Source organism: Triticum aestivum, chromosome 5A, assembly GCF_018294505.1.
Source record: "Triticum aestivum cultivar Chinese Spring chromosome 5A, IWGSC CS RefSeq v2.1, whole genome shotgun sequence".
NCBI classification, from domain to species: Eukaryota; Viridiplantae; Streptophyta; class Magnoliopsida; order Poales; family Poaceae; genus Triticum; species Triticum aestivum.
In genome coordinates this window covers 311,533,419-311,558,254 of record NC_057806.1, presented here as the reverse complement: position 1 = coordinate 311,558,254, position 24,836 = coordinate 311,533,419, and the positions used below count along the sequence as shown (strand labels likewise).

The 24,836-nt window shown below is 47.2% G+C and overlaps 3 protein-coding genes across 4 annotated transcripts; 1 reads left to right on the top strand and 2 right to left on the bottom strand.

Moving 5' to 3' along the window:
* Positions 1–219: 219 nt before the first annotated feature.
* On the bottom strand, positions 220–1,742 carry LOC123103090 (cysteine protease XCP1). Its single transcript, XM_044524582.1, has 2 exons — positions 844–1,742; positions 220–619 (listed from the first exon to the last, which is right to left on the bottom strand). The coding sequence occupies exons 1-2, from the start codon at positions 1,690–1,692 to the stop codon at positions 398–400; spliced, it is 1,071 nt and encodes a 356-aa protein (XP_044380517.1). The 5' UTR covers positions 1,693–1,742; the 3' UTR covers positions 220–397.
* A 13,224-nt stretch (positions 1,743–14,966) lies between these two features.
* On the bottom strand, positions 14,967–18,786 carry LOC123103089 (putative receptor protein kinase ZmPK1). Of its 2 annotated transcripts, none has more exons than XM_044524581.1 (2): positions 18,690–18,786; positions 14,967–17,715 (listed from the first exon to the last, which is right to left on the bottom strand). In XM_044524581.1, exon 2 carries the CDS (start codon positions 17,636–17,638, stop codon positions 15,194–15,196), a length of 2,445 nt encoding a protein of 814 aa, XP_044380516.1. In that variant the 5' UTR covers positions 17,639–17,715; positions 18,690–18,786; the 3' UTR covers positions 14,967–15,193. The 2 variants fall into 2 exon arrangements, 1 of the variants encoding a protein (XP_044380516.1); XR_006449650.1 differs by lacking the exon at positions 14,967–17,715 and adding an exon at positions 17,735–17,999 and having other exon boundaries at positions 18,690–18,777.
* A 370-nt stretch (positions 18,787–19,156) lies between these two features.
* On the top strand, positions 19,157–23,782 carry LOC123103088 (aladin). The gene is made up of 14 exons (XM_044524580.1): positions 19,157–19,325; positions 19,431–19,486; positions 19,602–19,763; positions 20,557–20,671; positions 20,824–20,923; positions 21,035–21,217; positions 21,483–21,541; positions 21,629–21,716; positions 21,794–21,869; positions 22,494–22,593; positions 22,685–22,736; positions 23,051–23,188; positions 23,296–23,383; positions 23,467–23,782. The coding sequence occupies exons 1-14, from the start codon at positions 19,268–19,270 to the stop codon at positions 23,518–23,520; spliced, it is 1,329 nt and encodes a 442-aa protein (XP_044380515.1). The 5' UTR covers positions 19,157–19,267; the 3' UTR covers positions 23,521–23,782.
* The last annotated feature ends 1,054 nt before the right edge of the window (positions 23,783–24,836 follow it).

Below are 24,836 nucleotides of genomic sequence, written 5' to 3'. Positions count from 1 at the left end.
GGTAGGTTTGGGCCGACATGCTCTTGTTGCAATATTCCAACCGAAGTTTCTAGACCTCCTTATTAATTTTCCAGAACATTGGACAATTGGTCCCGGTGTCCTTCCAAAACATGCTAAAAAATGACTTGGGTTTCAGTTAAGTGCTCACACTCACACTTTCCTCTGAAGTTTCAGACATGTTCAGCATAAGTTGACAAGACCAGCTGAGCAATCTCAATAGAAACTTGGAAATAAATTTTATTATTTCAGTCCATGTTCGTCGCATTAACCGAAAGGAACCATTGAGAAAAGGAAAAACGTGAAAGAAAAAGCAGGGAAATGCAAAGATCGGGAACAAGGACTCTCAAGGATGGTTCAAATCTTCAATCCTCTGGATGCAGGATTTGAGGCTGGAACATCACTTGTCCTTGGTTGGGTAGGAGGCCATCTTGTTGATGCCGCAGAGGCCCTCGCCGTTGCTGGTGCCCCTCTTCATCCTGATGTAACCCTTCTCGCCCCAGTCCGCACCCCACGAGTTCCTCACGATGATGTAGTCGTGGCCCTTCCCCTTGTCCGACCCGTACCCGACCGCCGCCACGCCGTGATCTAGCTGCGCGCCGCAAGGACCGTCGAAAACTCCCTGCAACAACCAAGAAAGGAAATGGTTTCATATCCCAACTTCTTTTCAAAGATTGAAATCCAACGTGAGGCGACGACATGTGGTGTGGGGCCACATGGCAGTGACACGTTGGATGGTGTTTCCGTTGCTAGAAAGAGTGACACGTTGGATGGCTGTGTGCATAGTCTGATGCAGAGGCCAGGGTACTCCCATTTTCGAAAGAAAAAGAAAGATGATATGCTTACCCCGCTGTAGAACTGGAAGTGCCTGCCGGAGGCCTCGATGGCGACGGAGACGGGCTGGTGGGCGAGAGCCTTGATCAGCGCCTGCTCGTCATTGGCCGGCACGTCCTCGAAGCCGCTGATCGTCACCGCCTTGGACTCGGCCTTCTTACCGTCGCCGCAGCTGCCTTCCTCCATGAGGTAGGGGTACGCCTCCTCGGTGTGTAGCCCGCCACTGGACGCGATGTAGGAGAAGGCGTAGTCCATCAAGCCGCCATTGCAGCCACTGTTGCCATCGACGCTGCAGTCGATGAGCTCCTGCTCCGACAGCGCAGTCAGGTTGCCTGTCACGATGGCGTTGATCCCTTCCACTGCCGCCACCGTCGAGAAGGCCCAGCAGCTGCCGCACTGCCCCTGGTTCTTCACCTCTGTCACCGCGCCCTTCTTCCTCCAGTCCACAGACTTGGGCAGGTCGCTGGCACTCACGTCCTCGTACCTGAAGCTTCGGCTGCTGCCCCGACGAGCCGGAGCAGCATTGAGGCCGAGGTAGGCGGCCTTGAACTCGACGTTGGTGAGGTCGGCAAACTCGTTGAGGCCGAGCCAGTAGCTGGTCACTTCCCGGTTGATCTTGTCGATGTGCTTCAGGTTGTCCTTGAACACCTCGAACTTGTGCAGCTTCTCCTCGAAGCTCGCGTACGCCTTCTGGTGCTTGGCCAGCCACTTCTCAAACAGCTCGACGAGTCTGTCGTTGGACGACAGGTCCTCCTCCGAGTAGCCGACAATGGAGAAGTCACTGTTGCGAGCCACACACACGCCAACACAGAGGAGGAGAAGAGCAGCCGAAAGCTTCATCAGATGCCGAGGAGAAGCCATGGTTGATGCCTGGAATGGAAGTGTTGGCGGTTGGTTTGTTGCAGGATGGAGGATAGGATGCATGTATTTGTAGTCTCAATTTGGGCACGCCATTGAATTGCTTCAAAGCAAAGTCAAATGGAGAAAAGATAAGATGCACCATTGAGTGTTTTTCTGGATCTTGCCAAGCCTTTAAGCTTTGATCTCTGACGGCGAGACTTTGCTTCCAAGCATGTATGCTGGGTTCAGAGTTCTGTTTGTGGTACCTGCAAAAAGTTCAGAGGAAATCTTAGTGCTTCTGGACCTCACTGAAAGCAAAATCTTAGTGCATATACCTAAAGAAGAAGAATGTACATGCAACCTGATGGGTGAACTATCAGTGTCAAGAGGTTTTTTCCATGGAAATGTTTCTTGTCTCAGCAAGCTGAAAATAGTAACGTACAATGTTTTCTACCATGTGTTCACCAGATTGCTTCAGAAAAGTAGTCATGTGCCTTTCCTTAAAAAATATGTACCTTCTGAAAGAAAGTAAGGAAATGTTATCTCCTCGTGACTACACTTGCTACTTGGAGTAAAAGAGGGGCATCTGTTCATCATACTGTGTCATGTGCATACAGTGACATCATTTTGGTGACATACTCATTTCTCTTTTTAGACCACAAAAAAGCCAAAGCAAGCTAATGCATGCAAGGTAAATTTTTTGTTGGTTGCTTTTTAGCTTTGCAGGAACATATTTCTTTGATGCACAATGTTGTATAAACATTCAGGAAAAGGCATAAACTGATCTGCTGGTATTAGTTTGCTGTCAAGCAATTCAACATTTGTATATCTATACCCTTGGTTATCTATCACGCCATCTATACTATGAGTAACTTCTCTTGTGGATCCGCTGATGATACTCTTGGGTGCCGGATCTTTATGAATTGGTGGAGTGATTGTATGAATATGAATTTCAATATGGATTTGTAGTGTCACTACGTTCTTGTTACTTATGTGTGATCATGCTGCAACTTTATCTGTATGTTATGTCATTGCTTCAGCCAGATTACGTTTCCTTTGAGATTGCCTGATGGACCCTTACGTAAAGTATTAATTTTGATTTTGATGAAGTGTAACTTAAACTTCAAACTATATTTGAATTTTGGTGTGCAAAAATCTTAAGGTGAGCAAACAACCTATGATCTTGAAGGACCAGAAATCTGAACCGCGGTGCACTTAGGAATTTCTTACTTTTTGCCCGTAGCAACACACGGGTATTTTGCTAGTGTGTGGTAAGAGTATATGTGGCAAACTTCAGCCATCATTCTGGGATGCTGATCGATATCATTATTCTTCGCACACTATATTCCTTTGACAACCTTCAGCATCTTGTACCTCAATGACTTCTAGGAGTTCATGTAAAAGAGGAATTCTCTAGGACTGAAAGTAAATATGTGGATACATGGGGGTCGCCAAAACTAACGAAAAGTTATACGGTATTCCTCAACAACAAAACACAATTTGGTGGTTCACATTAAACTATAATGAAAATCAGGCATCACCAGGAAAGATGGGAGCAGAGTAAATGTGACGCCTCCGATTCAATCGTACACTAATCATGCACGCAAATGTGTACGATCAAGATCAGGGACTCACGGGAAGATATCACAACACAACTCTAAAACATAAATAAGTCATACAAGCATCATAATACAAGCCACGGGCCTCGAGGGCTCGAATACAAGTGCTCGATCATAGACGAGTCAGCGGAAGCAACAATATCTGAGTACAGACATAAGTTAAACAAGTTTGCCTTAAGAAGGCTAGCACAAACTGGGATACATATCGAAAGAAGCGTAGGCCTCCTGCCTGGGATCCTCCTAACTACTCTTGGTCGTCGTCAGCGGCCTGCACGTAATAGTAGGCACCTCCGGTGTAATAGGGGTCGTCGTCGACGGTGGCGTCTGGCTCCTGGACTCCAGCATCTGGTTGCGACAACCAGAAAGAAAGGAAAGGGGAAAAAAGGGGGGAGAAAGCAACCGTGAGTACTCATCCAAAGTACTCGCAAGCAAGGAACTACACTACATATGCATGGGTATATGTGTAAGGAGGCCATATCGGTGGACTGAACTGCAGAATGCCAGAATAAGAGGGGGATAGCTAGTCCTATCGAAGACTACGCTTCTGGCAGCATCCGTCTCGCAGCATGTAGAAGAGAGTAGATTGAAGTCCTCCAAGTAGCATCTCCAAGTAGCATCTCCAGTAGCATCTCCAGTAGCATCGCATAGCATAATCCTACCCGGCGATCCTCCCCTCGTCGCCCTGTGGAAAAGCGATCACCGGGTTGTCTGTGGAACTTGGAAGGGTGTGTTTTATTAAGTATCCGGTTCTAGTTGTCATAAGGTCAAGGTACAACTCCAAGTCGTCCTGTTACCGAAGATCACGGCTATTCGAATAGATTAACTTCCCTGCAGGGGTGCACCAACTTACCCAACACGCTTGATCCCATTTGGCCGGACACGCTTTCCTGGGTCATGCCCGGCCTCGGAAGATCAACACGTCGCAACCCCACCTAGGCAAAACAGAGAGGCCAGCACGCCGGTCTAAACCTAAGCGCACAGGGGTCTGGGCCCATCGCCCATAGCACACCTGCACGTTGCGAGGGCGGCCGGAAGCAGACCTAGCCTATCAGGCGTTCCAGTCCAATCCGGCGCGCGCCGCTCCGTCGCTGACGTCTGAAGTGCTTCGGCTGATACCACGACGCCGGGATACCCATAACTACTCCCGCGTAGATGGTTAGTGCGTATAGGCTCGTAGCCAACTCAGATCAAATACCAAGATCTCGTTAAGCGTGTTAAATATCCGCGAACGCCGAGCAGGGCCAGGCCCACCTCTCTCCTAGGTGGTCTCAACCTGCCCTGTCGCTTCGCCACAAAGTAACAGTCGGGGGCCGTCGGGAACCCAGGCCCACCTCTACCGGGATGGAACCACCTGTCCTTTCAGCCCTCTCATCAGAATCACTTGCGGGTATTCGTCGAGCTGACCCGACTTCAGTCACCATCCGTATAGTATGTATGTATGTATAGTATATACCCGTGATCACCTCCCGAGTGGTCACGGCCCAATAATATAGCAAGGCAGACTGACAAGAATGTAGGGCCAATAATGATAAACTAGCATACTATACTAAGCATCTAGGATTGCGGGTAAGGTATCAATGACTGTAGCAACAATGACAGGCTATGTATCAGAATAGGATTAACGGAAAGCAGTAACATGCTACACTACTCTAATGCAAGCAGTATAGAGGAGAATAGGCGATATCTGGTGATCAAGGGGGGGGCTTGCCTGGTTTCTCTGGCAAGAGAGAGGGGTCGTCAACACCGTAGTCGATCGGGGTACCGGCAGCAGCATCAGTCTCGGGGTCTACCGGAGATAAGAGGGGGAAGAAACAATGAATACAATGCAAACATAAACACAACGATGCGTGACGTGACAAAGAGCGGTGATAGGTGTGCCCTAACGTGGTATGAGGTGGTACCGGTTAAGGGGGGAAACTTCCCGGTGTTTCGCGTTTTCGGGCAGAGGAGTCGGAGGGGGAAAGTTGCGAGTTCAATAGGTTAGGGGGGTGTGGCGGACGAACGGGTTGCATATCCGGAATCGTCTCGTCGTTCTGAGCAACTTTCACGTTGAAATTATTTTCATCTGAGCTACGGTTTATTTTCTATTAATTTTAAAAGATTTAAATCATTTTCAGGATTTATTTAATTATTATAATGCAACATTATCCAGAATAGTGCACGCCGACGTCATCATGACGTCAGCATGACGTCAGCAGTCAACAGGGAGTTGACTGGGTCAATCTGACGTGTGGGTCCCGCATGTCATTGACTGATTAGTCTAATTAGGGTTTAATAAAACTAACTACTTAATTAGATTAATTAAACATGATTAATTAACTTAATTAATCCATTAATTATTTTAATCATTAATTAATTAATTATTAATTAATTTCTTACTTATATATTTATTTTTATTATAATAATATTTTTTTTAATTCTCTTTTCTCTTTTTTTAAGCGTTCTGGGTCGGGCCCCACATGCCATAGGCACAGGGGCCATAGCGGGCAGGCGGGCGAGCGGGCGTCGGGCACAGGCGCAACCCGTAGGGGCGCTGCGGGCGCGACCGGCAAGGGCAACCCAACTGGGGCGCCGGCGACCACGGCAGAGCGCTGGAGAAGAGGGGGAGCGGTGGCCTGGGACAACCTAGGTGGGCGCGGGTCGGCAGTGAGGGGAGCCGCAGCGAGGGGGCGTGGCACACCGGGGCACGAGGAAGGGCAGCCGCAGCTGCGGTCGGCGCGAGCGAGCGGGAGGAGGGGGGAGGCGGTGCGGTGGCCGTGGTGCCGTTCGGCGATCCAAACGGCGCGACGGGACGGTGCCGGAAAGGAGAAGAGGAGGCCGGGGCCTCACCGAGGGAGTGTAGGGGACGGGGCCATGGGCTCGATGAAGGTCGGGGTCGGCGGCGACGTTGGGGAGGCCGTCCGGCGAGGCGGCGTTGTCGAGGCGGCGGAGCGGTCCTCGGGTGGCGGCGGTGTCTTGCGGCGTCGAGCGGCGGCATGGGCGACGTGGTGACGACGGCGACGCAGGGGAGGACGACGGCGCTAGCGGACCAGCGAGGTGGCCTCCGGTGACGGGGTCGGGGCGGCCACGGATGGGGCGCGCGCGGAGCTCGGGGGAGACGACCCGGTGCACGAAGGAGAGGGAGGAGGCCGGGAAGTGCGGCGCCGGTGAGGCGCCGTGGTGGCGCGGGGGCGCTGGCGTTCGGCGGCGACGAGCGGTGGGGGGGGGCGAGGGGATCGGGATGGAGAAGAGAGCGAGGTGGAGTGGGGGGCGGATCGCCTCGATCCAGATTGGATCGGGAGGGGGGAGAGGGAGTGGCATCATGGGGGGGGAGTGGGTGCGTTGGGGGGGTTAGGGTTTGGTCGTCCAGGGGGTATGGGGGAGTGGGGCGAATGGGTGGACCGGCTAGGGTTTCTCCCCTGGTGGGGGGGGGCTATGGAGGGGAGGGGGTGGGCCGGCTGGGCCTGGGGGTTGGCCCAGTTGGGCCACGGCCCAGAGGGGGGGGCTTCTCCTTTGTTTTAGTTTAGTTACAGTTTTCTATTTTCGTATTTTCTTTTATTTATTTATTCTCTTGTTTCTGTTTTCTTTTACTTATGTAATATTTTATAGTTCTACAAAAAAGTGAAACCCACACCTAAAATAGAGTTACAATTATAACTACTGCCACAAAAGGTTTTAACCCTGAACAAAATAGTATAGTATTTTATAAAATCCAAAATGCATATATTTAATTGTTTTACCTACCACTTTAATTACTTAAGTGCATTTATACCTTTTATAAAAATGTGGTTTCTCCACCATACTTACCTATGCATTATTTGACACAACCCAAACAATTTAGTTTTAATATTTCAAAACTTTTGTCATTTGCCTTTATTTTAAATTTTAATTTGTCGCGGTTTGAACTAACGACGTTTAGCATCGGTAATCGGGATGACGTGACCTGATTAGCGTGGGATTATTTTAGCAAGATTATCCGGGCGTCACAATTCTCCTCCACTACAAGAAATCTCATCCCGAGATTTAAGAGGGGTATAAGGGGGAAAGTTTTGGTTACGAAATTCTAACGGTTCTTCTCGTCTTAGGTTGCTCTTCTCGAAGAGGTCGACCCATTATATTGATGTCTTCCTTTCTCTGCTTCAGGTCATCATGATGAAGTCATCATCCTTTCTTCGGAAATTTCATCGTACTAACGAAAGATTAAGGGGGTATATCGAAGAATGGATCTCTGCAGGGTAGACTATCTGGTAGACGACAACGAGGAAGGTGGCGGAAAGTAACTCTCGAATTGAAATTTAAGACAATATCGAGAGCAAAGCAAGAAGGTGCAAAATAGAAGTTTCAAGCGCATAGGCAATCGTTCGTTGCCTGAAGCGAAGTGTGAAAGGGGTTCAGAGCAATGGGAATAAGTATTGCGTCTGATACCAGATTGATGATCTCATCGGAAGGTGGCTCGTGAATTACACACGAGGCCACGCGTGAGGAATAACTTTGGGAACAGGGGGTGTACAGGAGAGTCAGGTTTCGATCCTGTGGAACTGTGGGTTATGGGCCCACCATGTGGGTTAAAAATAGGAGCGGTGACATCTCGCACGGTCACAATAGCAAGGCATGTCAGAGGGTAGCCTATCAGTTATGTCAGCACAATGTCGGTACCAGGGGCGAGGGACGAAGAGAACCATTTTCCTGCTCGTTGAACGAGGCGGACCAACAGGCAAAGTTCTCGTCCATCGGTGGTGACCAGAATGCTATCGACAATTTCAACAGGGTCTTACTAACACGGTTGTACACCAAGGTGTTTACATAAGCAGAAGAATATTACTGCTTAGATCCTATGGATCACAAGGAAGGTTAAACAAATCAATGGAAAGGAAAATATGATTATCAGATTAAACAGGACAATGGAAAGGAAAATGTGTTTAAACACATATTTCAAGTGTATATCCTTTCCAAGGACAAGCAGAGCATGATATCCATGACAGGATAGAAAGTAGAAAACCATTTAGGTAAGTGGGGAGGAATCTCATGATATTACCGATACAACGGTGTTAGAATAAATGATAAAGAAAGTTTAGCATTGTGCTTCAAATGTTCTGGCTGAAGAATGGAGTACCATATACATGCTTCGAGATAGCATTGACATGGTCAATAGGTGAAATTCAGACTTTGGAAACAAAAAGGATCCATCAGGAACAACTTATAGAATAAGTCTTACAATTTCCTCATGGAGGAATGTTTAACCTTCTTAAAAAAGGAAACTATAATGATAGGTCCTCCAGCCGGGGGGGGGGGTGCTAGGCATGACATCATGTTACCGGGTCATCAAAGGATCATCATCATAACTCTTGGAAAGTTGTCCCAACCATCATATCTGACCGAGATTCAGATCCGATTGGTGTCAGGATACCTCAGACTTAGGATACCTGAGAAGAAAAGGTGTAACGCAAGTTGACGAGATGACATTGTAAGATTCTCGGGGAAATGAACTATGTAGTGATTTCCGTTATCAGGAGTCCATCATTAACCCAAGGAGAGGACAAGGAGGTGTCTGGTGAACTCAACGGCAATTCACCGAGATTCCCAAAAGATGGATGTCCACAATTAAGTGAACAAGGAGATAACATTGGTCAGATCAAATGATATAAGGAAATATGCTCGAGAAAAACATACACAATTAAACATTGATTGAAAGGTGCGCCCGAAATATGGGTTGGGTTGCACGACCAATGTCAGAATGGTGATTCAATAGTCAATAGCCTAAGAATGAACTTCCGACCATTAACTTCAAAAAAATAGGGTTGCTAGAAGGAAAGAATCCAAACAACACCGTTCACTTGTTGGAATTAACACGGGGACCAAGAAAGAATGGTGATGGTGAGAAGTATTTCTATGTCAAGAATTCTCAAGAGGTGGAACAAATCTCAGAACATTCTTGACATAAAGGATGGTAATACTCCAAGGTAAAGAAGAACAATTGCTGGATAGCAAGGAACTCAAGGGATAACACCAACCATGAACAAGCTTGTGTTGGTGGGAGGGCAATAAAGTGGTCGACGATAATACAATTCATCAAGGGCAAGGATGGTATTTCTCATCATGAATTCAATTGATATCCTGGATGAGCTCAGAATGTTGATGATCACGACACCTTTGTCGCGAGAGTTCATGAAGATGTAATCGATCGGTGACGACATCAAGTCAAGTAATGATGAAGTGAAAGGTTATTGGAACCAAAGGTACGACACAAACTCGAAACCAAGCTTGTTGTTCAAGGCGAATTGATATGACGATGAGGATCGTCGTAAGGTTAGTTCATCGTCGAAAATTGGTGCTTCGAGAATAAGGACCAGGTAGCACAGTTAGAATCGTCACGACAATGATATAGCCAAACAGGCTAGGAATGGCGTGATCGGGTACAAATTCGTACTTATAGAAGCTTACTGAAGAGTTGTTGAACCGTAGAGCGGACTCGGTTCAGTTATCGCTGTCTTTGAGTGTTCAATAACTCAGAGCCCGCGAAAAATTGGAATCAGTGGGAAGGTAGCACTTGATGAAGAACTCATAAAGTGATCAAATGTGAAGGACACTGTCGGATAACAATCCAACAAAGGACTTGATGGTCCACAAAGGATCTGATACGAGTATCGGTACTCAACTAGAGGAAGAAGAATGCAAGGAGATCAGATTATAGAAACAACTGACTAACTCAATTGTCAAATGCAAAGGAATTATGATTTCCAAATCAAGGGATCAGAAGCAATGCTCTGATTAGGGATGGATAAGTTGAATAGCCTTAGGGTACAATCAACGACAATTGGATTGGTCGAGAACCAATTCCAGTTAAAAGAATGGAAGCTCAGCCGGAAAGGTTATTTATAAGGATCAATGATGATTGCGTGTATTCGCAGCATATTGAGTCAACAGTCTCAAAATGATAATGACAAGGAATGTCAATAAGATTTCTATACTTATGGGATTAATCATAATGAAAGCAAACAAGAAATTCCAGAGCAATAGGTTGCTGAGGATTTTCGGAATATCGGGTGGTATTTCGAAGACTTTTGTCTAACACATGAACAACTGGGGGATGAGCGGATACTCGATAAGTGCGAGAATTAATCGTAGGGGTATTCAAGTGACAAAGAACAGCAAGGCAGTAAGCTCAAGGGATTATCGAAACAACGACGAGTTTTTCAGGGTATCTTGTAATAACAAGACCACTGTGGATGAATGTAAGAATAACAAATGCAAGTAGTTATCCATAAGGGTTTGCGGTGGAAGGTGAATTGCAAACGCGATGAACACAAGTTCTCGGGTTAACCACGGAGAGTATCTTCAGGGTCTTCTGGTGCAGCAGACGATCATTAGTAATAAGGGGCTCTCCGGGTGAAAGTGATAACGAGATCCTAATGTTAGATTTAGTAAACTTCATTTAACCCGAATAGAGGAGAGATCAGAGTCCCAGAATAAAGGTCGAGGAGTAAAAGATCCTAGTACCACCCAATGACGACGTGTGCCCGTAAGACACACAGCCATGTTAGTAAAAGTTTTGCAATGACTAGACTCAACTTCGGCCAAGGAGTGTGGAAGGGGAATTCCTACAGGCAGTCGGCTCTGATACCAACTTGTGACGCCCCCGATTCAATCGTACACTAATCATGCACGCAAATGTGTACGATCAAGATCAGGGACTCACGGGAAGATATCACAACACAACTCTAAAACATAAATAAGTCATACAAGCATCATAATACAAGCCACGGGCCTCGAGGGCTCGAATACAAGTGCTCGATCATAGACGAGTCAGCGGAAGCAACAATATCTGAGTACAGACATAAGTTAAACAAGTTTGCCTTAAGAAGGCTAGCACAAACTGGGATACAGATCGAAAGAAGCGTAGGCCTCCTGCCTGGGATCCTCCTAACTACTCTTGGTCGTCGTCAGCGGCCTGCACGTAATAGTAGGCACCTCCGGTGTAATAGGGGTCGTCGTCGACGGTGGCGTCTGGCTCCTGGACTCCAGCATCTGGTTGCGACAACCAGAAAGAAAGGAAAGGGGGAAAAAGGGGGGAGAAAGCAACCGTGAGTACTCATCCAAAGTACTCGCAAGCAAGGAACTACACTACATATGCATGGGTATATGTGTAAGGAGGCCATATCGGTGGACTGAACTGCAGAATGCCAGAATAAGAGGGGGATAGCTAGTCCTATCAAAGACTACGCTTCTGGCAGCCTCCGTCTCGCAGCATGTAGAAGAGAGTAGATTGAAGTCCTCCAAGTAGCATCTCCAAGTAGCATCTCCAGTAGCATCTCCAGTAGCATCGCATAGCATAATCCTACCCGGCGATCCTCCCCTCGTCGCCCTGTGGAAAAGCGATCACCGGGTTGTCTGTGGAACTTGGAAGGGTGTGTTTTATTAAGTATCCGGTTCTAGTTGTCATAAGGTCAAGGTACAACTCCAAGTTGTCCTGTTACCGAAGATCACGGCTATTCGAATAGATTAACTTCCCTGCAGGGGTGCACCAACTTACCCAACACGCTTGATCCCATTTGGCCGGACACGCTTTCCTGGGTCATGCCCGGCCTCGGAAGATCAACACGTCGCAGCCCCACCTAGGCAAAACAGAGAGGCCAGCACGCCGGTCTAAACCTAAGCGCACAGGGGTCTGGGCCCATCGCCCATAGCACACCTGCACGTTGCGAGGGCGGCCGAAAGCAGACCTACCCTATCAGGCGTTCCAGTCCAATCCGGCGCGGGCCGCTCCGTCGCTGACGTCTGAAGTGCTTCGGCTGATACCACGACGCCGGGATACCCATAACTACTCCCGCGTAGATGGTTAGTGCGTATAGGCTCGTAGCCAACTCAGATCAAATACCAAGATCTCGTTAAGCGTGTTAAATATCCGCGAATGCCGAGCAGGGCCAGGCCCACCTCTCTCCTAGGTGGTCTCAACCTGCCCTGTCGCTCCGCCACAAAGTAACAGTCGGGGGCCGTCGGGAACCCAGGCCCACCTCTACCGGGATGGAACCACCTGTCCTTTCAGCCCCCTCATCAGAATCACTTGCGGGTACTCATCGAGCTGACCCGACTTCAGTCACCATCTATATAGTATGTATGTATGTATAGTATATACCCGTGATCACCTCCCGAGTGGTCACGGCCCAATAATATAGCAAGGCAGACTGACAAGAATGTAGGGCCAATAATGATAAACTAGCATACTATACTAAGCATCTAGGATTGCGGGTAAGGTATCAATGACTGTAGCAACAATGATAGGCTATGCATCAGAATAGGATTAACGGAAAGCAGTAACATGCTACACTACTCTAATGCAAGCAGTATAGAGGAGAATAGGCGATATCTGGTGATCAGGGGGGGCTTGCCTGGTTGCTCTGGCAAGAGAGAGGGGTCGTCAACACCGTAGTCGATCGGGGTACCGGCAGCAGCATCAGTCTCGGGGTCTACCGGAGATAAGAGGGGGAAGAAACAATGAATACAATGCAAACATAAACACAACGATGCGTGACGTGACAAAGAGCGGTGCTAGGTGTGCCCTAACGTGGTATGAGGTGGTACCGGTTAAGGGGGGAAACTTCCCGGTGTTTCGCGTTTTCGGGCAGAGGAGTCGGAGGGGGAAAGTTGCGAGTTCGATAGGTTAGGGGGGTGTGGCGGACGAACGGGTTGCGTATCCGGAATCGTCTCGTCGTTCTGAGCAACTTTCATGTTGAAATTATTTTCATCTAAGCTACGGTTTATTTTCTATTAATTTTAAAAGATTTAAATCATTTTCAGGATTTATTTAATTATTATAATGCAACATTATCTAGAATAGTGCACGCTGACGTCATCATGACGTCAGCATGACGTCAGCAGTCAACAGGGAGTTGACTGGGTCAATCTGACGTGTGGGTCCCGCATGTCATTGACTGATTAGTCTAATTAGGGTTTAATAAAACTAACTACTTAATTAGATTAATTAAACATGATTAATTAACTTAATTAATCCATTAATTATTTTAATCATTAATTAATTAATTATTAATTGATTTCTTATTTATATATTTATTTTTATTATAATAATATATTTTTTTAATTCTCTTTTCTCTTTTTTTAAGCGTTCTGGGTCGGGCCCCACGTGCCATAGGCACAGGGGCCATAGCGGGTAGGCGGGCGAGCGGGCGTCGGGCACAGGCGCAGCCCGTAGGGGCGCTGCGGGCGCGACCGGCAAGGGCAACCCAACTGGGGCGTCGGCGACCACGGCAGAGTGCCGGAGAAGAGAGGGGGCGGTGGCCTGGGACAACCTAGGTGGGCGCGGGTCGGCAATGAGGGGAGCCGCAGCGAGGGGGGCGTGGCACACCGGGGCACGGGGAAGGGCAGCCGCAGCTGCGGTCGGCGCGAGCGAGCGGGAGGAGGGGGGAGGCGGTGCGGTGGCCGTGGTGCCGTTCGGCGATCCAAACGGCGCGACGGGACGGTGCCGGAAGGGAGAAGAGGAGGCCGGGGCCTCACCGAGGGAGTGTAGGGGACGGGGCCATGGGCTCGATGAAGGTCGGGGTCGGCGGCGACGTTGGGGAGGCGGTCCGGCGAGGCGGCGTTGTCGAGGCGGCGGAGCGGTCCTCGGGTGGCGGCGGTGTCTTGCGGCGTCGGGCGGCGGCATGGGCGACGTGGTGACGACGGCGACGCAGGGGAGGACGACGGCGCTGGCGGACCAGCGAGGTGGCCTCCGGTGACGGGGTCGGGGCGGCCACGGATGGGGCGCGCGCGGAGCTCGGGGGAGACGACCCGGTGCACGAAGGAGAGGGAGGAGGCCGGGAAGTGCGGCGCCGGTGAGGCGCCATGGTGGCGCGGGGGCGCTGGCGTTCGGCGGCGACGAGCGGTGGGGGGGGGCGAGGGGATCGGGATGGAGAAGAGAGCGAGGTGGAGTGGGGGGCGGATCGCCTCGATCCAGATTGGATCGGGAGGGGGGAGAGGGAGTGGCGTCGTGGGAGGGGGAGTGGGTGCGTTGGGGGGGGGTTAGGGTTTGGTCGTCCAGGGGGTATGGGGGAGTGGGGCGAATGGGTGGACCGGCTAGGGTTTCTCCCCTGGTGGGGGGGGCTATGGAGGGGAGGGGGTGGGCCGGCTGGGCCTGGGGGTTGGCCCAGTTGGGCCACGGCCCAGAGGGGGGGGGCTTCTCCTTTGTTTTAGTTTAGTTACAATTTTCTATTTTCGTATTTTCTTTTATTTATTTATTCTCTTGTTTCTGTTTTCTTTTACTTATGTAATATTTTATAGTTCTACAAAAAGTGAAACCCACACCTAAAATAGAGTTACAATTATAACTACTGCCACAAAAGGTTTTAACCCTGAACAAAATAGTATAGTATTTTATAAAATCCAAAATGCATATATTTAATTGTTTTACCTACCACTTTAATTACTTAAGTGCATTTATACCTTTTATAAAAATGTGGTTTCTCCACCATACTTACCTATGCATTATTTGACACAACCCAAACAATTTAGTTTTAATATTTCAAAACTTTTGTCATTTGCCTTTATTTTAAATTTTAATTTGTCGCGGTTTGAACTGACGACGTTTAGCATCGGTAATCGGGATGACGTGGCTTGATTAGCGTGGGATTATTTTAGCAAGATTATCCGGGCGTCACAGTAAACATAAAGAAGCATAAACATCACAAGTATCTTTTAGCAAGGACATTGTTCCAAAACTATGTCAAACTTTTGTATTAACATGATATCTGCAAACTCAAAATTAGCATGAAAAACATGGAAATTTCACCACTGTGACCTAGACGGCTGGATCCCACCTATCCAATGTTAAAATGCATCACAGTGGCACCTGGCAACTATTATACATCCTTGACAATGCAGTCAAGTACCCTTCACCTTATTCGTACATTTCACAAACAATGGTAGTCCAAGCACTAACTACTAGCTTCGTCAAACGGCAGGAGAGTCTGAACTACAGATTCCATGGTTGGCCTCTTGTTTCTATCTTCCTGCAAGCAGGAAACAGCCAACTTGATCATTGTTCTTGCTTGGACATAGCTGAATCGTCCACCCAATTCAGGGTCAACAAATTCATTAATCGATGATTCTTCATGTCCTCCCAGTTTATCAGCAAGCACCCTGACAAGCTTCTGCAGCATGCCATGCACCTCTGCACCTGAACCTACAGCCAGCTCTGAAACTCTTGTCCCAGATAAAAGCTCAAGCAAAACAACTCCGTAACTATAAACATCGACTTTCGCCGTGATTGGGAGGCTTGAAACCCACTCAGGAGCTATGTAACCTATTGTTCCTCGTACCTGCGACATGTTCTGTGTGGCTCCGCCTCTGTTTAGCAACTTTGCCAACCCAAAGTCAGTGATCTTAGGCTCAAAGTTTGTGTCCAACAATATATTCTCAGGTTTCACATCACAATGGATGACCCATTCTAAGCACTCATGGTGAAGATAGGCCAATCCTTTCGCGACACCCAATGCGATATTAAACCTTTGCTTCCAGTCCAGCACGACAGTCTTTTGGTCATTGAACAAAATGTTTGCCAGGGATCCGTTCTCCACGTACTCACAAACCAACAGCCTGTGTGACCCTTCTGAGCAAAACCCCCATATTCTGGCCAAATTCATGTGGTAGATCCTCCCAATTACGCTCAGCTCAGCTTGAAACTCTTCCTTGCCTCGACTTACATTTTCCAGCTTCTTCACAGCCACTGGCCTTTCATCTTCTAGGACACCTTTATACACAGTGCCTGAGCTTCCCCTTCCTAGCTCAACTCTGAACTTTCTTGTTGCCTCAACAAGCTCTCTGTAACTGTATCTTCGAAAATGGCTAGTCATCACCCTGTAACCTTCCTCAGCAGCCCACATTTCTGATGGCCTCATCTCTCTTCTCAAGACAAAGAACCATGCGAATGTCATGAAAGAAACTTCAAAAACAAAAATTGCAACTATGAAACTGTAAAGGTAGATCCAATTTAATTCTTCATCCCCAGTTTTGCGCAAATCTGGAAATGGATGTCTGATTCCTTTGCTCATCTGATTGCAGTCGAGACGAGGAGGCGCGGGATCCAATACATTGGACTGAGGAATAGGTGTACCTGAAACACTCAACCTGGCAGGAAGTTTGAGATATATTGTTCGCACGCTGGGTGTCGCGCAGCTCTTTCCATTGAAAAGAAGAGCTTTCGGGTAGCATGACCCTGCACCTTGCTGGTATTGAAAGCCTTTGCAGGTGCAGTCATTGATGCAACTGTTCCTACAAGCCTCAAAGGAAACTCCCAGAAGGCGCTTCTGATCAGATCCCCAGAAATCCGTGTGCGGGAGTTTCACAAACTTCATAGGTTCCTGATCATGACATGGTATGTTGAAACTAGCCGTGCAGCCTTGGGTCCAGTTACCCGGGTTGGTCATCACATAACCCGGTGGGCATGAACACATTGGTTCAGGCGAGTAATGACAGATTCCATTCTGACCGCATATACCATGGATAGTACAAGGTTGGGAGATTGCTACCATTGAAACTGACCACACCCCATCTGAGTCGTTCAGGCTGTACAGCCGGAGATTACCATCAGGGTCAAGAGTTAGCCTTCTCCTAATCCCTGGCGCTGCATCAGAGGCCTTAAGTAGCACTCCATCAGCAAAATCACTAGATGCAAGGATCCCATTATTGTCTAGAATTGCCAATCTAGTACTGTTATACCGGCTTCTGTTATTTTCGTACACACTGTTATCAGGGTTTGGCCAGTATATATCCGAAACCTCAGGAACATCATATATAAGTGATAGCACTGATATATCATTGAAACGGAAGATGTAGTTACCAGGAGCACGTGACTGGGTTGTTGGGACCAACTTTGTCGCAGCCGTGATGCGCTGGGCTGGTAGGAGCGTGTCTGTCGGTGAATCAAAACTTTGCCATATTATCGTGCCGCTGGTGTTCTTCATTACGAGATTCCCAGTGTCCAGCAGCTGAACATGCTGAACATTTCTGCGGGAGTTGCCATCATCATCAGCTTGCCACACAACCGCGTCATCGTAATCTGTGAGGACCATGTTGCCATCCTTGTGCAAGGTCAGGGCTGACCTCCTGGAGTGGACGGGCCGGTCGCGGTTCGCACTCCAGACGACGGTCTTGTTGGCTGCCTTGGAGTACCATATTGAGAAGGTGAAGGCGTTGTCATAGACGCCATAGAAGCCACAGGAGAAGGTGCCATCCGGTGATTGCAGGATCTCACTTTGGTAGGCTTCGATGGCGAGAGAGGTTCCTGGCCGCAGGATGTCTCGATTTGCAGCGCTCGAGACTAGTGCGACAAAGGAGAGAAGGGAGACAGTGGCAAGGTGTGTTGGAAGAACAGGAACCATGGTTGCCGAGATGGCAGCGCCAGATGATGGCTGAACAAGTACCACTTGTCTACTTATGCTATCTTTCTGTCTCAATCCTGAAAGGAAAATATCAATCCAAAGTCAAAATGAGGATGCTATGGGGTTTCAACTCCTTAAACATCTAAAAACGTCAGGGCTGTACATGCCAATGCCTTTGCCTCACAGCCTCACAGGCAGTCCAAGTCAGACTTGCACCCACCGGAGCTAGTCCTGGTAGAGAGTGACACATTTGACCAGATAATCAAAACACTATGCCAGCGTCAAAATCACCAATAAAGGCGGGTTCCCTCGCATCCATTACAGCTGGCTCATTGATGCTTCGATGGTGACTTTGACTTATCTGCATTTGAACATTCAAAGGAATTGACCATGCATCAGGCCTGGATGGTCACTTTCAGGGAACTGATGCTGACGCTCTAGCCCACATAATAGAATCTGCAGCTTCCAGGAATGGAGGCAGTTGACCAATACCACGTCGGGGGTCCAATATGCCCAATAGAGGGCTCAATTTGGTTTATCAATATTCGGTAAATACTAAAGCGAGTTTCTGAATAAGCACCTAACAAGCTAGCGAGGGTTCAATTAAGTTTGTCATGCAAACGATACCCAACGCACACAATATAGAGAGTACGATAAATTAGTTAGAGGCATACGGTGGCATACAATTCGACTGCCCGCACAAGAATAAGAATGTTGATCATGTTAGTTTATGTCATGCTTATAAGACCGGAGGAGAATAAAAGCAAATCATCAGCTATGAAATTGAATGTCCAGATCCTCCATTTGGCTGATGAAGCTAGAAGTACAATGAAGCAACGCTCTCGTAATAAAGTTCATGTCTGATCTGTAGACACTTATATTTGGCTATTTTATATACTGCAACACAAAGCAAGAAGTTGGTTCTTCTTTCCCAATGATAATCTTCTGTGATGTTTTGTGGCACGTGATCATATGGTGCCCATTAGTCTAGATGACATAATTCATGACGAGAGACGTTGCAAGAAAAACGAGAGAAAGAAAAGAGAGGGACCTTAACCCTCGTAGTCAATTCATCGAGCAGGACGCGTGCAGGATGGCCGAAACGAACTCCATCCACCCTGTCCCCCTGTACCGCGCTCCTGCGTGAGAGAGGCGGAGGAAGAGAGCGGCCATGTCTCGTGTTCAGGGGATTCCTGTATCTGGTAAGGACGAACGCGACGCGCCCGCCGCAGGCGCACGCGACGGTGCTTGACGCGGGAGGGGTATGAATGAAGAAGCAAAGGGACGTTTCTTTCCCGAACTCTAAAACGCAGGAGGAGGCGCGCGCGACGCCTCTCAGCCGTTGGATCGAGGTGGAAGCCGTATCGCGCACCGCCCGTGCTTCTTACGCGACGGCCCCAAGGGTTTATCAATTCTCAGTCAAGCAGGTCTTCTCCTCCCCTCCTCCCCGCCACAGCCACCACCGGCCGCCTCGCTCCCGGCCACTCGCCGCGCCGCTCTCGCCCCGCCGCGTCCTCCTGTCGTCTGCTTACTGATTGAATCTTGGACCCCATTTCGGATTGGGAAGGCGAGCGCCCCAGGCCCCAACCCTAGGCAAGGTAGCCCGCCGCCCTCTCGCCGGCCGCGACGATGCCGAGCTTCCCTCCGCCGGGCGGCGTCACCGTCTGCGAGATCAACCGCGACCTCGGTACGTACCCCCACAACCAGCTTCCGCTTGCTCCTGCAGCTGCTGCAACCCCTCCTCCCCCCAACAACCACACGCACCACTAATCGATTGCGCATTGGGTCGCAGTTGTGGCGGACTCCCTGTCGGAGGATCGCGCCAAGGAGGCCTACGGGGATGTCCTCGTCAGTTCATCTTCACCTCGACTATCAGCTTTCATCTCTCTGCGGAGGATTTAGAGTTTTAGCACTCCAATTTACTCCAAATTGTATTCATATGCCCACAATGTGGATATTTCAGGGGATGGTGTTCAGCCCAATTCCTTTCCAGCCGGATGATCTCCTAGCCAAGCACGAGGCTCCTGCTCCAGACGAAGCTGAGCTCCCTGAGAGTGTCCCCAGAACAAGTTTGGTGTCCACCATAGCCGAGTCCTTCAAGCAAATGCTCTTCCCTTCTTGCAATGTGAGTTTTCTGAATTCTTGCATTCAGTTGTGTTTTATTACCGTTTCTCCGGAATGTGTCTTGTCCAAAGAGAAAACCTCATGTTCAAAAAGAAAACCCTGCATTTCTTTGTCTGGCTGTGATTGATATGGTCAAAAGATTCTGCCAGTATACCATATCGTCATAGTATGTTATCTCGAGAAGTAACCATGTGTCTGTATGAGAAGACAGGGTTGTGTGGGATTTTATACTCATCAACTGCCAATGTGTATAGCTACTAAAAAATACGTTGGTATCTATGTAACTCGGTTGCATGCGAGCTGCTCCCTCGCCTGTGTCTCACTACTGAGCTTGCATAATTTGTTCTACAAGTTCCAAAAGCTACCGTCTGGTATTGAGGTGGATTAAGATAATTCCGTTTGCCCAACAGTTTTTCCTTATTTTAGTGGCTAATTTTCCTCAACTGATCACAAAATAATGACAGCACAGTTCAACACCAGCACACTTATCCTTAGTAAGAGTGTTGAGTTCATCAAGATATGTTTACATTACAACTGCACGCTCAATACAGCTTGGAAAACTTACCATGTTATTTCATGACATTCTTTTATGCTTATTTGACAATTGTCTCTCTCTGTGCATGATTTTCCCACTTTTCTAACATACTTGCTCCATTTTTTGGCTTTAGTCTGTTCTCTCAAAATTAAATCCTGAAGCTGCTCTTTTAGAATATTCTCGAGTTTCTGTATAGTTTCTCATTATGGTTGTTTAAATTCATGACAATCATACTGACAAAGGACATTTCGTTTACCAGCCAAAACTGCTAGAAGAATTTGATACCCAGAAAGTAAGCTGGAATCCACACAAACACTGTTTAGCATTTGTATCTGGGAAGGACCAGGTTACGGTCCATGACTTTGAGGATTCAGGTGAGATTTGCCTACTTTCTTGTATCAATAAATGGATATCGTTCCTGGTTTTTGAGGTGCATAACTTTGTGAGTGCCTGTTTCAGTTTTTAATGAACTAATATGTTTACTCACTTAGTTAAAGTCCATAATAACTGCTGATTTTCTAAACAGATGGTAAAGAATCGTGCATTCTAACAAGTGAACATCAAAAGGAAGTTAAAGCTATTGAATGGAGGCCAAATAGCGGGAAGATGATTGCAGTTGGCTGCAAGTACGTAGTAGTTAGTATCACCTAATAATGGAACAGTATTAAAATGCCACCACATTCTTGGTCATTTCATAATAATATACTTTTTGACTGAGTTGGCAATTTTCTTTTCAGCGGAGGTATATGCCTCTGGTCAGCATCATATCCTGGCAATGTTGCATCCATGAAATCTGGTGTCACCTCTTCTTCCTTTGGTGCCTTCCCTAGAGGTTCTAGTGGTCAGTGGATTCTGGTGGATGTTCTTCGTGGTTCTTCTCCTGAGCTAGTCAGTGCACTTTGCTGGAAACCTGATGGAAGATATCCTTTATTAGTTTTTTAGAATGGCATCTATTGGAGGTTACCATTGATTTTATCTCTCTTATTTGAAAACTAAGAAAACATCAAAAGAACTGCAGGCAACATGTGATAACTCCATTTTTTCAGATTGGGCAGCAAAGAACAATATGTAAATTCTAGATTAATATTTACGATGCACCCTGCAAACAGAAAGATTTACACTACGTGTTACTTGAATTTACAAACTGTTGATGGTTTTAGATAATTTCCCTTGACATATCTCCACATACTTGGCCTCGGCCTCTTGTAATGGCCAGTCATTCACAATTTGGGATGTTTCTCAAGGTATATCCATTTCTTCTAAATTCAGACATCCAATCCTATCTTTTACAGATCTATATATTAATGTATATACATATTTGTTTGTTGCAGGATTGGGAACTCCTATACGACGCGGATTGAGTAGCATATCATTGGTGCGGTGGTCACCTAGTGGAGATTACTTTTTGACTGCTAAATTGTATGCCTATATATTTTGTTCCTATCTTTCATGACTGTTTTTTTTATGAATGATATAATTCAAATTTTTTTTGTTAGCGATGGAACTTTTCACTTATGGGAAACCAACACATGGACGTCAGAACCCTGGTCTTCATCCAATGGATATGTAACTGTAAGTGATATATACATTTCTATAAATAACTAAAGTTTGAAGACTGGACAGTCAAATTCCTAAGTATAATGCTATTGTAGTATTTTAAATCTAAGCATAATTCCTAAGTTGTGAAATCAACAGCAACTTATTGCATGCTACAGTATATTATGCTTATAACTCCGTAGGTTATCTGGGGTCTGTATGTATATAACATTATTCTCCTGAGTCCATGAAATCTAGCGTGCTTATCATGCTTGTGAAAAAATTAACCTATTCCTGACTTCATAAGGGTGTATATGAAGTTATTTTGAATGCTAATATGTTTAGCATGATTGTATGACAACTTTGCACCATTTGTTTCTTGGGATTTGTTACATTTTGTTATTAATGTGTTTTAGGTCATTGAAAGTAATTTGAACTTTTTTAGGTAACATAATAGTTATTTTTCTTCAGCAATTAGTGTTGCCTCTGTTTGTTCAGTTTGAACATTGTTAGTATTGGCTTTGCATAACGCTTAATTTGACTTACAGCCATATATCTGGTGTCGCTTACAGACCTTTAAAACAGTATAGTGGATTGATTGTGGTGCTACTGTTTTTTTGGAGGCATGATGTTTATTGACTCTTGTTTGCTTAATGTCAGGGAGCAAACTGGGACCCAGAAGGTCGTGTTGCATTGTTATCCTTTTCTAACTCAACCACACTAGGTTCAGTTCACTTCTCATCAAAGCCACCATCTTTAGGTATAGGCATTACTGCATTCTTTCAGTTCAAGGTATGCTATTGTGTACATTCCTGAATCCTGATCAGTTATGATGTGTTCCTTAACTTCAGATGCTCATCTCCTACCAGTGGAGCTTCCAGAAATTTCCTCTCTGATTGTTAGGTAACAAAAGCGGCACTGCCATTCTACTCTTGACTTCATGTGGACCTCATGCAACATATTTTACTGTTGTCTTGAAATGCTAATTTTAGCCGGTGATATTGCAAAGTAACCACATTGTGGTTGTGTTGTTGATTTTATTTCTGAAGTAACATGTTTTGTGAATTCAAATTGCTTTCATCTTATCTAGCTTGGAGGTCATTCATATACATATACGCTTTATATATTTGTAAGGTTGAACCGTAGCAACCCAGAAATACAACCTGGTTGTTGCTGGCTTCCATGCACTAACTTATGCTTTTAACTGCTTCATCCAGTCGAGGCATAGAGAAATTAGCATGGGATGCTGCAGGAGAGCGTCTGGCAGTGTCATTCAAAGATGGTAATGAAACATATCAGGGACTTGTTGCTGTCTATGATGTGAGAAGATCTCCACTTGTTTCAGTTTCGCTGGTGTAAGTTCGCAATCTTCCTGTTTATGCCCATTATCTCGATTATGATGATTGTGTCATGAATCCCGATGACACACATGGTCTGATGAAATTCCTGTGCACGCGTCTAGTGGATTCATCAGAGGACCTGGAGAGGGCGTGAAGGCGCTCGCGTTCGCCTTCCACAACAAATTCAAGCAAGGACCGCTGCTTTCTGTGGTAAGATGGAGGTCCCTGAAGGTTTTCAAGTATATGATAAAAAACAGTTTTGCTCACAAATCGTTTCCAATTTGACAATGCAGTGCTGGAGCAGCGGCTGGTGTTGCACATACCCACTGATACTCCGCTCCCATTAACTATCTGCTGGACACTCGTGGCGTTTTGCTCCCCGAGACCTATTTCTGATTTCGGCAATATATGTGTACTCTTTAGAGATGACGGGCTTCTGATACCTCCCTACTACATAGCACTTTCTTGGTTTGTTTGTGCTCCTTTTTCTTTTTGCATTGGGAGTGTCTTGTATATCGGCTGTCTTTATTACTAGTATTGGTAGTGACGGTGGCGGTGCTTAGAGCATCTACAACCGAATCCCTTAAACCCTCTCCAAACTTTCACTCACTGCCTGGTCATAAAATTGCCACCCTGACGGATCCTCCAAAGCCAGCCCAAACATTTGGGCTGTATGGCACCCATTAAACCCAACCAATATGTGGAGCGGATTTGGGTTGTCTGGATGTGCCCGGGTGTGTTCACCACGTTGGATCCGCCAGATTGGACCGATTACCTTCATTAGGGTTTACTAGTCCCCGTATTTTGGGTCATATTTTGACCATGGCTTTTTAATTAATAAATGTATGTTTAATAAAATGTAGGTTATACGTAGTAAAAACAATATCATTAAAAACTACATTTATAAATATGAATTCAACAATATATTTAACACATTGGAGAGGTGGTGACGCTGGCTCTTGCTTCATGCGGTAGTGAGGGTGGCTCGCCCATGTGTGCTTGTGGTGGGGCCGGTGGTGGCGCTGGACCATGTTCCCAGAGCGATCGCTTCGTCAGAAGCTCTATCTGCTGCAAGAACTCTTCTCCTTGTATGTGGTTGCGGCCTTCAAGAGGAGGCGCGACTGCTGCAATGACGCTTGGTTCTCATCATTGGAGGAGGAGATGACGATCCCTTGGTCGGAGAAGAGCTCAAGGGCCTTGGAGAACAACGGTAGCGGTGCCAAGATCTGAACGACGGTGCGGACCTGGAACCGACTGCCCGCCACCAAGATTTGGACGGTGGTGCGGAGCTGGAGCCACCTGCCCGCGCAAAGAACCATGACTTGGGCATGGTGGGTGGGGAAAAGGAGGAGTTTGGAGATGACGAGAGGCTGAGCGCGGAGAGGGTTTGAAGAGATGCAATGTGGACGATGCCGGAACACGACTAAAAATAGGCACGGTGGCCCGGTGAAGGGGTTGGAAGCCAGCTTCAATGCGACGCAACAGTCGAAGTGGGCTTCTCGGCCGCGCGTGTCTGCATTGAAGCGACGCCTCCCACTCGTTCGATGCGTCGCTTCGACCGATATCAATGCTGCAGAGTCACGTCCGTTGTGGAGCGGCGCTGACTGGCATGAGTGTGCGGTAATCGCTTTGCGCGCGAGGATTTTCAGGAAAGAGGGTTTTC